Genomic DNA, 14,358 nt, shown 5'->3' on the forward strand with positions numbered 1-14,358 from the left:
ACTATTCCTAGGTTTTGATAGAGATAACAATTCAATCAATTTGGTGATCAAGTAAATTAAAGCATTAAGAACAATTTAACAAAAGTAAACCCATGAATCAATTGAAAGGAATGACAATTAATCTCAAAACATCTTATATTGTAAACGCTTCATCAACCCTAGGATCTAAACTAATATTAGAAGTAGGGATTCTTATTGGCTCAGACTTTATTTTTATTTTCTGTCATTTTAATTTTATTTAATTTTCTTTTGTAGAACGGTGCTGCGTAACGGTGTTCTTTGAAGTTTTGTAGCTAGGTTTTCTAGTTTATGCGACGAACTCGCATTGCAGGAGATTTAGTTGAACCATATCATGAGCCAAAAAGAACTTTGCATTGACTCTTGAGAGAGAATCACGCTAGACAAGTTCCTATGGCTGGCCAAGAACAACCGATTGAGGCATACTCTATGCCTAAACTTGACGGCTTTGCCTCATGCATTGTTAGCCCTACCATGGAGGCTAATAATTTCAAAATCAAGCAGATCATGATCACAATGCTGCAGGATGCAGGTTTGCTTAGTGGACACTCCTCTGAGGACCCGAGTGTTCACCTCTCTAACGTTTTAGATATCTGCAGTTCCTTTAAGTAGAATAGGGTAACTAATGAAGCTATTCGGTTGGAAGTATTCCCATTCTCCTTAAGGGAACAAGGTAAGTTGTGGCTTAACTTCTTGCCGGCTAATTCAGTTACTACATGGAATGATCTAGCCGATAAATTTTTGCATAAATTCTTTCCTCCAGTTAAGACTAACCGGTTGAGGAACGAGATTCTATCGTTCTCACATTATGTATGTGAATCTCTCCACGAGGCTTGGGAGAGGTTCAAGGAATTGCCGAGGAAGTGCCTACATCATGGGATGCCAAATGAGATAGTCATTTCAACCTTCTATAATGGAAACCTTACACAATAGGTTACGCGCTTTTGGACACGATGGCAGCCAACTCATGGAGCAATGAGCGGGAAATTCTAAAAAATGTTGCAGGGGTTCACGAAGTGGATCCCATGATCGCCTTAATTGCACAGATGACGTTGCTCGCCAAGCACGTCCAGACCTTGACCCAGGGGCAGGTAAATAATCCTAATGTTAATGATGTATCTTGTTTACCTGTTGTGGGTAGCAGGTATGGGGGTGAACATGCGGACGATTGTTGCCCTTACGTACGTAAGGGGGACATTAACCCCTATTCTAATACATACAATGAAGGTTGGAAGAACCACCCACACTTTAGGTGGAGAAATCAACCTGCTCCAGTTGGCCAACCTCATTTCCAAAGGCCACAAGCACTACCGCCACCTGGTTTATAGAACGGCCGATTCCCCCTGAATAACTGGCCAAGAAGGAAACCAGTAATGATGAGATGAAGGATATGATGATGTCCTTTATGGCCTGAACTGAGGCCAGTTATGGAGCTGCCATAAAGAATCTCGAAAATTAAATTGGGCAGTTGTCTCTTCAGATTAATGGGAGACTACCTAGGACTTTGCCTAGAAATACGGAGGAAAATCCCAGGGATAAGAAGAACGAGCAGTGTCAAGCCATAACACTGCGCAATAGTAAAGAGGAGGTAAGCTCTCCACCTGCTTTAGTTTCTAATAATGAAAAAATGTTGTTGCAAGAATAGAAGACTCCTAAAAAGGAGACAGGTAAACAATTTAAAGTCGAGAATAAGAAAGAAGCTAAACACCGGTCTGGCAAGTTGTGCCATTGGTCCCATATCCGGCTAGGTTGCAGAAACTGAAAGGAGACGGTAAGTTCAAGAAATTTCTTAACTTACTTAGACAAGTCCACATTAATACCGCCTTGGTAGAAGTTATTGAGGAAATTCTAGGGTATGCAAAATTCATTAAGGACATGATAAGCAAGAAGAGGAAATTTCTTGACCATGAAGAAATAGCTTTAAGTGAAAACTATTCGGCCATTGTGCAAAACAAATTACCGCCTAAGCTAAAAAATCCGGGTAGTTTTACTATCTCTTGCAAGATCGGTAATTTGTTTTTCACAAGGTCATTTTGTGATTTAAGAGCTAGCATTAACCTTATGCCATTGTCTGTGTTTGAAAAATTGGGCCTGGGTGAGTGTAGTCCTACTATAATAACACTACAATTAGCTGACCGGTCTATTACTCACCTCGAGGGCATTTTGGAGGATATTTCGTGCAGGTTGGTACTTTTATTTTTTCTATAGATTTCGTAGTGCTGGATTACGAGGTCGATCAAAATGTTCCCCTAATTCTCATTATGGGGGAGACCTTTCTTGGCAACTGATCGTGCCATATTTCATGTTGCTGAAGGGGACATCACGATACGGCTGAATGATGAGCAGATTGTCCTCAATATCTATAAAGCCATGAAACATCCAAACAAGCCTGAAGAATGCTCAATGATCAACTCACTTGTTTGGGAAGCCAAAGGTAAGTGTCTCGAAACTCACCCGAAAGATCCTCTTGAATTGGCTCTTATTTTTTATGAGGATCAAGAGGATCTCGACGTTGTGGATCTGAAATATAGGAGGTTGATGAACAATGTGCCCCTTGAATTAGGTTTCAAGGGTTATAAAGCTCCTAAACCTTCTATGGAGGAACCACCTGTCTTAGAGCTTAAACAGTTACCTGAACATCTCAAGTACGCCTTTCTAGGCAAATCTAAGACATTGTCGGTCATTATTTCCGCAATTCTAACCCCATTACAGAAAGACAAGTTGTTAAGAGTCCTTCGAGAACACAAAGGAGCCATCGACTGGACTGTAGCCGACATCAAGGGAATCAGTCTCTTATTCTGTACCCACAAGATAAAGATTGAGAATGGGTTTAAAACCTTATGTTGACCAACAAAGGCGTTTAAATCCCATCATGCAAGAAAACGTAAGGAGTGAGATTGCCTTGACGCAGGTATTATCTATCCTATTTCTGATAGTGAGTGGGTAAGACATGTGCATTGTGTTCCTAAAAAGGGTGGCATGATTGTAGTTAAGAATGAGAATAATGAGCTAATTCCAACTAGGACTCTTATCGGGATTAGGGTGTGTATGGACTATAGAAGACTGAATAAGGCAACTAGGAAAGACCATTTTCCTTTACCTTTTATTGATCAGATGCTTGACAGGCTAGCGGGCAAGAAATATTTCTCTTGCTAGATGGTTTTTCTGGTTTTAATCAGGTATCCATTGCTCCCTAAGATCAGGTTAAGACTACCTTCACTTGTCCCTACGAGACCTTTGCATTCAAAAGGCTTTCCTTTGGTCTATGCAATGCACCCGCCACTTTTCAATGGTGCATGTTGGCGATTTTCTCAGACATGGTCGAAAGAATCATGGAGGTATTTATGGATGATTTCTCAGTCCATGGTGATGGTTTTGATCAATGTCTCGCTCATTTGCAATTAGTGCTCGCCAGCTGTGAAGAGACTAACTTGGTTCTAAAATGGGAAAAGTATCATTTCAGGGTGGAAGAAGGTATAGTATTGGGCCATACTATTTTCGTGAAAGGTATATAGGTGGATAAGTCTAAAATTGAGATTATTGAAAAATTGCCACCACCTAAAACTGTGAAAGGAGTTAGAAACTTTTTAAGACATGCATGTTTCTATAGGAGATTCATTAAGGATTTTTCTAAAATTTCTAAACCATTATGCAATCTCTTAGAAAAAGATGTGAAATTTAAATTTGATGAGGCCTGGATGATTGCTTTTAATGATCTGAAAAAGAGATTAATTTATGCTCTTATTATTATTGCTCCTGACTGGACTTTTACCTTTTGAGATTATGTGTGATGCTAGTGACTATGCAGTAGGAGTTGTGCTTGGGCAACAGAAGGACAAGGTGTTCCACTCGATCTACTACACTAGAAAAACTCTCAACGGTGTGTAGGAAAATTACACAACCATTAAGAAAGAGTTGCTACCTGTAGTGTTTGCATTTGAGAACTTCCGGGCTTACTTGGTCGATACAAAGGTGATAGTTTACACCAACCATGCTGCAATTCGCTACCTGATGGAGAAGAAAGACGAAAAACCAAGGTTAATCAGGTGGATCCTGCTTCTCCAAGAATTTGATCTGGAGATAAAGGACCGTAAGGGGATAGAAAACCAAATAGCCGATCATCTCTCTCGGCTAGAAAACGGTGAGGTTGTACAGGACAAGCAAGAAATCAATGATGCCTTTCCGGACGAGCAAGTGCTCATAGTCAATTCTTTACCGTGGTTTGCAGCTTATGAGAACTACGTTACAGGTGGTATTCTGCCCTCTGATTTGTCTAACCAACAAAGGAGAAAGTTTCTCCATGATTGCAAGAGTTACCTTTGGGATGGCCCCATCTTGTTAAGGAGATGCGGTGACCAACTACTTAGACGATGTGTTCCGGAGGAGGAGTTTGATAGTATTCTATACCATTGTCAATCTACATCGTATGGTGGACACTTTGGAAGTGACAAGACGACAACAAAGGTGCTTCAAAGTGGTTTCTGGTGGCCCTCTCTATTCAAGAATGCACATGCTTTTGTGCAGAGATGTGATAGGTGCCAACGAATAGGTAATATCTCTAAACGGAATGAAATGCCCTTGAATTTTATCCTGGAGGTTGAAATTTTTGATGTTTGGGGAATCAGCTTTTATAGGGCCTTTCATTCCATCTTTAGGAAACCAATACATTATTGTTGGTATTGATTATGTATCTAAATGGGTGGAGGCAGTTGCACTTTAAGGAATGATGATAAAGATGTGGCGAGCTTTCTTAAAAAGAACATTTTTACAAGATTTGGAACCCCGCGAGCCATTATCAGTGATGGTGGTTCGCACTTTTGTAATAGGTTGTTTAGTGTTGTGCTTAATAAGTATAATGTGAAACATAGGGTCCCAACTGCCTATCACCCCCGAACTAGTGGACAGGTTGAAGTGTCTAACAGGGAAATCAAGCGCATTCTGGAGAAAGCTGTTGGTACTACTCGGAAGGACTGGTCCATGAATTTGGATGATGCATTATGGGCGTATAGAACTGCCTTTAAAATACTTATCAGTGTGTCACGTACCAATTGAGTTAGAACACAAGGCCTATTGGGCAATCAAGAAGCTCAACATGTATTCAGGAGCAGCCGGCGAAAAATGGCTCTTAAAACTCAATGAGTTGGAGGAGTTTCGCGATTAGTCTTATGAGAATGCTAAGCTCTACAGGAGAAAACGAAGCGGTGGCACGATAAGCGCATTATCATCCGCAACTTTGAACCATGGCAACTAGTTTACTCTACAATTCTTGGATTAAGCTCTTTCCAGGTAAGTTAAAATCCAGGTGGTCCGGGCCATCCAAAGTTATGACGGTGAAGGATCATGGTGCGGTTGAAGTACAGAAACCGCACTCGGGATGCACATTCATGGTAAACGGGCAAGAACTTAAGCTTTATCTTGGCTGAAGTTTCGATAAAATCGAGAGTTCGATCACTTTAGCTGAGTAAATCCTCAATCCCGTTGAGTTGTAAAGACGTTAAACCAAACGCTAGATGGGAGGCAACCTATCATTTGTTTCTGTTTTTGATTCATTGTTTTCTTTTCTTACTATGTTTTATTTTTGGTTTTGAATAGGTATTACTAACCGGTTGTTTTGAAGTTTTGTAGAAACTTACAGATTTTTGGAGAGGCCACGCATAACTCACGCATATGAGTGGAAAAGCTGCAAATTGGCGGAGCCATGCATAACCCACGCATATACGTGGGAAGGCAGAAAGTCCCATGCATGATGCGTGGAACCTGCGGATATGCATGGAACCTGCGCATATGCGTCGGAGAGCAGACCGAGAACGGGCGAAACTCACGCATATGCGTGGGATTATGCGTTGCGGACTAAAAAGTCCCACGCATGATGCGTGGGTTCTACGCATATGCGTGGATTTCAAAATCGCAAGGGGTAAGTTGGTCATTTCACTTCAGATCAGGATAAAATCCCTAAATTCTCTTCACTCCCATAGACAAGAACTACCGGAATTAAGTCGCCATTCGTCTCCACCACGAACTTGTTCTCCTTCGCCGACCACTGTTCACGAGCTTCAATCCAACGATCATAATCGTCCAACTCGAAGCAATAACTCAAGAAATAGTTCAATTTGGTTTGTATTTGCTATATCTTCAACTCTAAACCTTTAATTTTGTTGAAATTTGACTTAGTTGGAGCTGAGAATTAGGATTGTAAACTTGTGGTTATTACTTGTGTTTGGGTTTGTGTGTTTTGCTTTTGATATTTTATAGTTTTCACAATGGCTCATACAAAGAATGCCGCCTCTACTTCTCGCCAAAGCATTGGTCGATTCGTCAACGAAGATGCCAGAGAGTGATTCAAGTTGCTTATGAAAAGGAGCCTCATCGTTGAGAAGGATGTCGAGAATGACGTCCGAAACCATGCTGCCTTCAACGCTATCTTTGTTGACCAGAACTGGGATTGGGTCTATGAAAAGGAAGAAAAGGTAAATTTCACAATGGCTTGCGAATTCTATGCTAACTTGAATCCTACGAACAAATTTGACTTAGAGTTGGTCCGAGGGACATCGGTTAGCTATGATCGTAAGACCATTAATACCGCCCTTAATGTTCCACGTTACAACTGTGATGATGATTTGTCCCGATTAGAGATAAGTTGGGATGAAATTGCTGCGGTGCTTTGTGAAACAGTTGATGATGGTAATTGGAAAGTTAAGGATGGTGAAAGGAAGTGGATGCATGCTTCTTCTTTTAAAGATATTCCAAAATTGCTTCATCGTTTTGTTGTTTCTCGACTCATGCCTTGTTCTAACGAGAGTGAGGTCCAAAAGGATCGAGCCAAGGTTGTTTATTGTCTTTTTATAGGGCAATCAATAGATGTGGGACGAGTCATTCGTAATAAGATCTTGCACATGCCTAAGGGAAAGCATTGGTTTCGGGGGTCTAATTACAGCTCTTTGTCGTAATAAGGCTGTAGAAGAGATAAGGAGTGATACCATTAAAACCCAGAGTGTTGTTCTACATTTGGGTAAAGGGATGTATGTAATAATAATGATGATGAGGGGAATGTTCAAGCCGATCAACCGGCACATGGGGCTTCCTCCTCCTAAGGGGTAGCTCCTCCACAAGGATAATGGTCTATTGCGGACCGCATATCTTACTCTGGCTATCTCGGTCAGCAATCTTTTCGCAACATAGCTAAACTCGAGACTCTCTTCTTGGCGCGAATCGATGAGGAGCGTGATGTTGTGAGCCCTCTTCAAGCTCCTTATGAACCTGAGGAGTATTTCCGACAAAAGGGAGCTGATCCCGATAAGTGATCAGCTCCAAGGTTAGTTGTACTTATTTTGTCTTTAGTATAGTTTTTACTTTTTCGCTTATTGCATTGCATTTTCTATGTTCATTTGTTTGAGTCGCATGTGTGGAATGTGGTTTGAGTTAAGAAGTCGATGGTATCGTTTGAAATGCAATGTACTGAACTTGAATAAGGAAGAAATGCTAGTTATGATGCATGAGTGTACTGGATGATTGTTGAAACTGAACTAATTTCATGCTATGATGCAACTGTGCTTAATGAGTAGGATTGAGATATAAAGTTTGAGTTATGCCTAGAAAAGTCGATGCTCTGCCTGATTAAAATCTTGAAAATTAGGATTTTTCATGAGTTGAATGCTAAATGGGTCTGATTTGCTTTTGAAATGATATTTGAGATAACGCAATCTTAGGATGTGATAGAAGGCAAATTAGGTTTGAGCTATTATATCCAAAAAGCCACCCTAACATATGATCATTAGTGAGACAATTTGAGCTTGACCACTTCTTTGACTACCTTATTACAAGCCAAAGCCTCTCTCTGTGTACTAACCAAAGTCCCTATTTTAATGTCTTATGTGCTATTGAGAGTATAATTTGGGGGATTGTTATGTATGTGGATAGAACAAAGAAAAGACCATGCCATGCTCCTAAAAATTATTGTATGAAATTACTGAGCTCTTGACAAAAAAAAAAAGGGTCAAAATCCGAAAATAAAAGAAAAAGGAAAAAGAGAAAAAGGAAAATACTATAAATAAAAGAGCTTAGTAATTCTGTTCTTATGAAGTATTGACATTGTCTAAGTTGAGGAATTTCGGGTAGTGTAGGTGCTCTTTGAGTGTCGGGTAGTCATTTGTATAGGTTGCTTTGAAAATCTGAAGTAATTGGGGCATCGATGCATTAGGATGTGAGTGTGGCACATAAGATTTAGAGACCTCAAACCTTTATAAGCCAAACTTTTCCAAACACTTGACCCTACGTTACAACCGGAAGCCAAAGACCTTCTTGATCTTATGATTGTGTTGCTGTATTAGTGGAAATTGTGATGAAAGACTAGCATTTGGCATCCTCATGAGCATTGCATAACTCGAATTTTATGTTGATATACTGAAACTTTTGCGTAGGGATGAACCCTTTTACTGAAATAAATGTTGAGTGCACGAGTTCGTGAGGAAAAAAAGTAATCTCTTGTGAGTTGTGAGTGAATTGACTAATTAAATATTGAGAGATTAAGTGTTCATCTAATTCAAATCGTGATTTCAGCTAGGAGTTCACTTTTTGATGGTGCATGATTGTGGATTAGCTAGCATATATGTCATGCTTGCATTGCACGATAACGGGGTTTCGATGACTTGATAATAACTATACTTCCAGACATGTTTTAGGTTGTATTGCATATTTAGGTAGATTTGCATGAGTCGCATTTGAGTCAAGGGATGCTTAATGAATATTTTTGGTAATCTTTTCCTTCACTGAGGTTTTACTGATGCCCACTCTTGTCATTCTTGCTTGTTTTCTTTTCTTTGTTTTCTCACTATTTTACTCGAGGATGAGCAAAGTTCGGGTGTGGGGGTATTTGATAACGCCTAAAAACGTTATCATTTGCGCTCTGATTTTGTGACCGTATTGTTCGTTCTTGTGCAAATAGTGTCGGCTTTTAGTTATTTTTCTTTATTTGTTTAATTTTATGTTTGTATTTCTTTTTGTGATGAGAATGCATGAATTAGGGCTATTTTCGATGGTTTAAAGTGCATTGGGACTTAATGGAATCGTCGTCGCATTTCAAGAACTTAAAGAAATATTGAAATTTTCAAGTCCCACACATAACCTACACATATGTGTGGGATTATGTGCAGACGGACAGAAAGTCCCACGCATAATGCGTGGATCCTGCGCATATGGGTAGGACTATGGACGGACATCAGCAGAATCCACGCATAACCCACGCATATGCGTAGGATTTTGCGTGGCAGGACAGAAAGTCCCACGCATAATGCGTGGAACCTGCGCATATGCGTGGGAAACGAACGAGATAAAGAAAAATTCTACGCATAACCCATGCGTATGCGTGGATGCGATGACTGATTTCGTAGTTTGTTTAGGACTCCATTTTTAGCACTTAAAGAACATCAAAGAAATCAATCTAGGAAATCATTCGTCGCATCCACGCATAATCCCACACATATGTGTGGGTTATGCATAGAACTTTCTTTATCTCGTTCATTTCCCATGCATTATGCATGGGACTGTCTGTCCTGCCACACATAATCCCACGCATATGCGTAGGACTATCGCAAGATCCACGCATTATGCGTGAGACTTTCTGTCCGTCTGTGCATAATCCCACGCTTATGCGTGGGTTATGCATCGGTCTTGAAAACTTCAATATTTCTTTAAGTCCTTGAAATGCAACGACGATTCCATAAAGTTCAAATGCACTTTAAACCTTAAAAAATAGCCCTAATGCCTGCATTCTCATCACAAAAAGAAAATACAAACATAAAATCAAACAAATAAAGAAAATTAACTAAAAGCTGACACTATTTGCACAAGAACGACCAATACGGTGACAAAATCGGAGCGTAAATGATAATGTTTTTAGGCGTTATCATTAGTTGAAGTAATATACTAGAGAAGAGCTCTAGAAAGCACTACTAGAGTTTAGGGGGAGTGTTGCAGCGAGAGGGTAATTAGGCATGAGATAGGGCGATGTATTCGCTTTTAGTTTATCACCTAACTGTACTATAAGCATGTGGATTTGGGACTAGGATCTGCCCACGAATAATGTGTCATGAGTATGAACGTGTTGTTGCAATATTCTAGGATGCAAAACCTCGATGAAGTAAAACTAGACTGTTGGAACATTGATATCAAAATTAATTTGTTAGCAACCGAAATTCGGCTATTGTTCAGACAGAATCTAATGTGAGAGTTTGTAACTAAACTAAAGCAATAAAATAGCAAAGCAATTAAATGAATGAGACAATTAATGATAAAGCATCTAGAGTTTACGAATCCACGTTTGCTCTCCCAATACCCACAATTGTTCATAAGTGTCTTCCGACCCTTGGCTTATGCCCCTAATTAGGATTAAACGACCATGTCTTCCGAATGTGTGGGAACTAACCCTAATTGCATTAAGTTCTCAATTCGTGTCAAGGCTAGATTAACTAGTCAACTAGCTATGTTCCTACCTTTGTCGACAAATAGAACATAAGTTCAATAAGTTATTTGTTAAACAAGTTCTAATCTTAGTCTCACTATTCTCAGGTTTTGATAAAGATAACCATTCAATTAACTTGTTGATCAGGCAAATTAAAGCATTAAGTTCAATTTAAGAAAAGCAAACTACGAATCGATTAATAAAAATAACAATAAATCACAACATAATGGATTGCAACTGCTTCATCAATAAACCCTAGACAAGGGGATTTAGTTCATACAGGATTCCATTGAACAAGAGTTAAAGTTTAACAACATAAAGAAGAATTAAGAAATTAACCTAAGTATTTCAATTGTCACAATCTCCTTGCTTCAGAGTTGTAGAATGGATCTCAAGATGTCTCAAAATTATCTCTAATAGAATAGGGTTTCGCCTTTTATAGTTATAAGGTTTAAAGTGCGAAATAAATACTCCTAATCAAACCAGAAAATTCTGTCATAGTGTCCACGCATAACCCCACGCATATGTGTGGGTTATGCGTGCGTTTGTCTTTTGCCCGTCGTCCCACACATTATGTGTGAAAATCTTTGTCCCTCCACGCATAATCCCACGTGTATGCGTGGGATTATGTGTGGGTCTTGCTTACTTCCGTCAACTCACGCAGAACTCCCACATATGCGTGGGTTTCGTGTGGCTTCAGCAAACTACAATTCTTCTTTTAAGTTCTCAAAATGCGACGATCACTTCGTTAAGTTCAAAAGCACTTCAAACCATTGAAAATAAACCCTAATTCCTGCATTCACAACATAAAAAGAAAATACAAATGTAAAATCTAACAAATAAAGAAAACTAATTGAAAACCGAAACTATTTGCACAAGAACAAACAAAACAATGACAAAATTAGAGTGTAAATGATAACGTATTTGGGAGTTAACAATCTCTTTGCTCGGCTTCTTTAAAGATTAGCGGTGTCGCCAGTACTGAATCAACTTTGGCGGACAAGGATCAACTGCCGGCCGCCGTATCTTGTTTCCCGTCTTTGAGGTACTTTATAGATGCTTAGATTAACAATTCGAAAGAACTTGGCCTCCCTCCATGGCGGATTGGCTAAGACTAAAGATGGCGTCGCTCGCTTGGGGGATTGCCTCTTTCCTTGTCTATGTTCACCGAAATCCTTCCAATTCACCTGTTAGTATTGTGGCCCAACGGGGCTAGTTTGGGGTGCAAGCCAAACAGACTAAAACTCATGGTCTATGTTCATCCTGGCTTCGGTCCCCACCATTCTTCTCTAAGTAATATAAATGATGCCACTCATGGGACTTACACATAGTTAATTTACAAACTTAATGCCTGATAGGACTTCTTACAAAATGTGCCTCAAAGGGCCAAATAGTGGGCTTCTTAGCTAAGGAGAAGCCGGGATTACTCCTCCGGCTTCATCGATAGTTGGCGCAGAGGTTTGTTGCATGTCAGCTCTTCAGGATGAGTTCACCTTCCATGGTCTCGAGGCGATAGGATTCGGGTCACGATACTCGGGCAATCTAATAGGGGCTTTCCCAATTGGGGCGAGGTTAAGCCTTAGTCCTTCGGCGTTGTCCACAGAGTCGATTTCGTAGCAATGTATCCTGAATGAACGTAGCTCAATGTCCAATAGGATTACGCCTTCAGTGCCGTATGTCGGTCGAAATGCCATTTCGCCAGTCGTTGTTTTGCAAGTGGTTCTGTATCCCCACATTACTTTAGGGAATTCATCCGACAAATTCTTTCCCTGCATTTCCAGCAGTTTCTATTTTATCCCTTTCATCAACAATTTGTCAGTGACTTCAACTTGGTCGTTGGCTGAAGGATGTGCTATGGACGTAAACCTGCCTTCAATGCGGTAGTACTCTAAGAACTAAGTAAATCGGTCACTTGTGAACTGTGTGCCGTTGTCGGATATGAGCACTCTCGGGAGGCCGAAGTGAGTTATGATGTTAACCCATACGAAGCATTCAATCTGACGCTCGGTGATGGTAGGTACGACTTCAGCTTCGACCCACTTTGTGAAATAATCCACAACCACTATAATCCATTTCTTTTGGCATTTGGATGGGGGTAGAGGAACGACAATATGGATTCCCTACACATCGAAGGACATTGAGGATAGGATATACGCAAGGTTTTCGGCTGGTAGGCGGGGAATGGGTGCAAACCTTTGACAGGCCTCGCATTGCCTCACATATTATGCTGAATCCTTTTTGATAGTTGGCAAATAATCTTCAAGGCTAATGCTCGACCTGCCACAACCCAAAAACCACCATGAAAATTATTACCTTTCTTGGCTTTCTTTTGTTGGTCTTACTCCTTTCTTCTGTCATTGTCATCAATTTCAAGAAGTAAAGCTCTATCTACCACTTCAGCATAAGAAGGTAATCTCAAAGCCATCATCTTTGATCTAATAGAGTTTCGGAGACCCATCTCAAACTAATTGACCATTCTCAAACCAAACAACCTTCTTTCTTTTCTTTGAATGTTTCTCCCTTTGTCACAAAGCTTCCTTCATCTCTTTCCTAATTAATTAAGTTTGTTTTTCTTTTTAAGTGAAAAACTTCCACCGTTGGGTGGAAGTGTATAGAAACATGAGATTCCACTAAATCTAAAAACATCCCCACATTTTGATTAGTTAATTAGTTTTACTTCCAAGTTTACTAAATTACAATTTAGTCTTTATCTCCATATAATATAAAGTTATAACAATTCGTAACATGTTACGATATAGTTTAATCTGATCATGAATATTATTATATGATAAATGCATGTATGATGATAAATTGGAATTCTACGTCTAATTAATAAATAATCGGGGTGTTACACGACCTCCCAAGTCTTGGCCAAAAGTTCTCTCGTGGGTTTCCTTAAGTGTGGATTCGGCTTCGTTCGGTGTCAGACATTTGAGTAGAGGTAATGAGAGCGAGCGTTTGTACAAGTTTCCATCGAGGATGGTATAATAGGCGGCTCTACGTGCTAGCCGTCTTGCCTTGTCCGGATCGTCTGGGATGATGCCTTACGAGATGTAATCTATTATGGGAGTCATCCAATTTGCTTGTTGATGTATGGGGGCCACTACCGGCCTGTCAATGGATGTCGAGTCTAACTCTTCAATGTAGACGGGCCTATCAAATTCTTCAAGATCCCTCGAGGCGAGCTTTGTCAGGAGGTCGACTTCGTTATTATCTTCCCTCGGCACATGGACTACCCATGACCGTTCAAACTGGCTAAGTAAGTTTCTTACTATAGCCAAATATTTAGCCATCCTTGGCTCTCAGGCTGCATAATCCCCGGATATATGGTTTACATCCAACAGTGAATAGATGTGGACGCGAATCCTCTTTGCCCTAAGTCTTCTGGTGAGGGCGAGGCCGACAAATATTTCTTCATACTCGGCCTCGTTGTTGGTGGTGACGAAGTCTAGAGTTAGAGTGTACTCTATCTTAAAGCCATCAGGACTACATAGGATTACTCTAGCTCCATTTTCTGACTGGTTTGAAGCGCCATAATGGCCAACACTCTTCATCCGGGGCTCCCTCAGATCCCAGAACCATATAAGGATTAGCTGAGGTTCCCTCGGCATCGACTGTTTCCGATTCTCTTTCTAGAATGGTGCATTCTACAATGAAGTCTGCTAGAGCCTGGCCTTTGATGGATGGCCGAGAGTGATAAGATATATCAAATTTGCCCAGTTCGACCATCGAGTTAATCATGCGGCCACTAGATTTGAATTCATGGAGGATGTTCCTAAGGGGCTGCTCAGTAAGTACCCGGATCAAGTGTGCCTGAAAATACGGTCTCAACTTTCGAGAAACTATAACTAAAGCCAGTGCGAATTTCTCGATTCTGGAGTAAC

The 14,358-nt window shown here is 40.3% G+C and overlaps 1 protein-coding gene and 1 non-coding gene across 2 annotated transcripts; one reads left to right on the plus strand and one right to left on the minus strand.

Annotated features, from left to right (window-relative positions):
* Positions 1-789: 789 nt before the first annotated feature.
* LOC139881740 (small nucleolar RNA R71) lies at positions 790-899 on the minus strand. The gene has a single exon (XR_011771751.1). It is a non-coding gene; the product is annotated as a small nucleolar RNA R71 (small nucleolar RNA).
* Positions 900-971: 72 nt separating this feature from the next.
* On the plus strand, positions 972-4,701 carry LOC139881733 (uncharacterized). Its single transcript, XM_071866155.1, has 7 exons — positions 972-1,199; positions 1,487-1,647; positions 1,767-2,113; positions 2,333-2,818; positions 3,008-3,060; positions 3,144-3,197; positions 3,907-4,701. The coding sequence occupies exons 1-7, from the start codon at positions 972-974 to the stop codon at positions 4,699-4,701; spliced, it is 2,124 nt and encodes a 707-aa protein (XP_071722256.1).
* The last annotated feature ends 9,657 nt before the right edge of the window (positions 4,702-14,358 follow it).

This window comes from Rutidosis leptorrhynchoides, unplaced genomic scaffold, assembly GCF_046630445.1.
Source record: "Rutidosis leptorrhynchoides isolate AG116_Rl617_1_P2 unplaced genomic scaffold, CSIRO_AGI_Rlap_v1 contig189, whole genome shotgun sequence".
In the NCBI taxonomy this organism is placed as follows: Eukaryota; Viridiplantae; Streptophyta; class Magnoliopsida; order Asterales; family Asteraceae; genus Rutidosis; species Rutidosis leptorrhynchoides.

Excerpts from the sequence above, each read along its gene's own strand:
- LOC139881733 (XM_071866155.1), top strand. The coding sequence starts at position 972 with ATGGCAGCCAACTCATGGAGCAATGAGCGGGAAATTCTAAAAAATGTT. Across the intron at positions 1,200-1,486 it reads CGGACGATTGTTGCCCTTAC|TTGTCTCTTCAGATTAATGG; the intron begins GTACGTAAGGGG and ends TAAATTGGGCAG. Across the intron at positions 2,819-3,007 it reads GGGAATCAGTCTCTTATTCT|TTAAGAATGAGAATAATGAG; the intron begins GTACCCACAAGA and ends GCATGATTGTAG.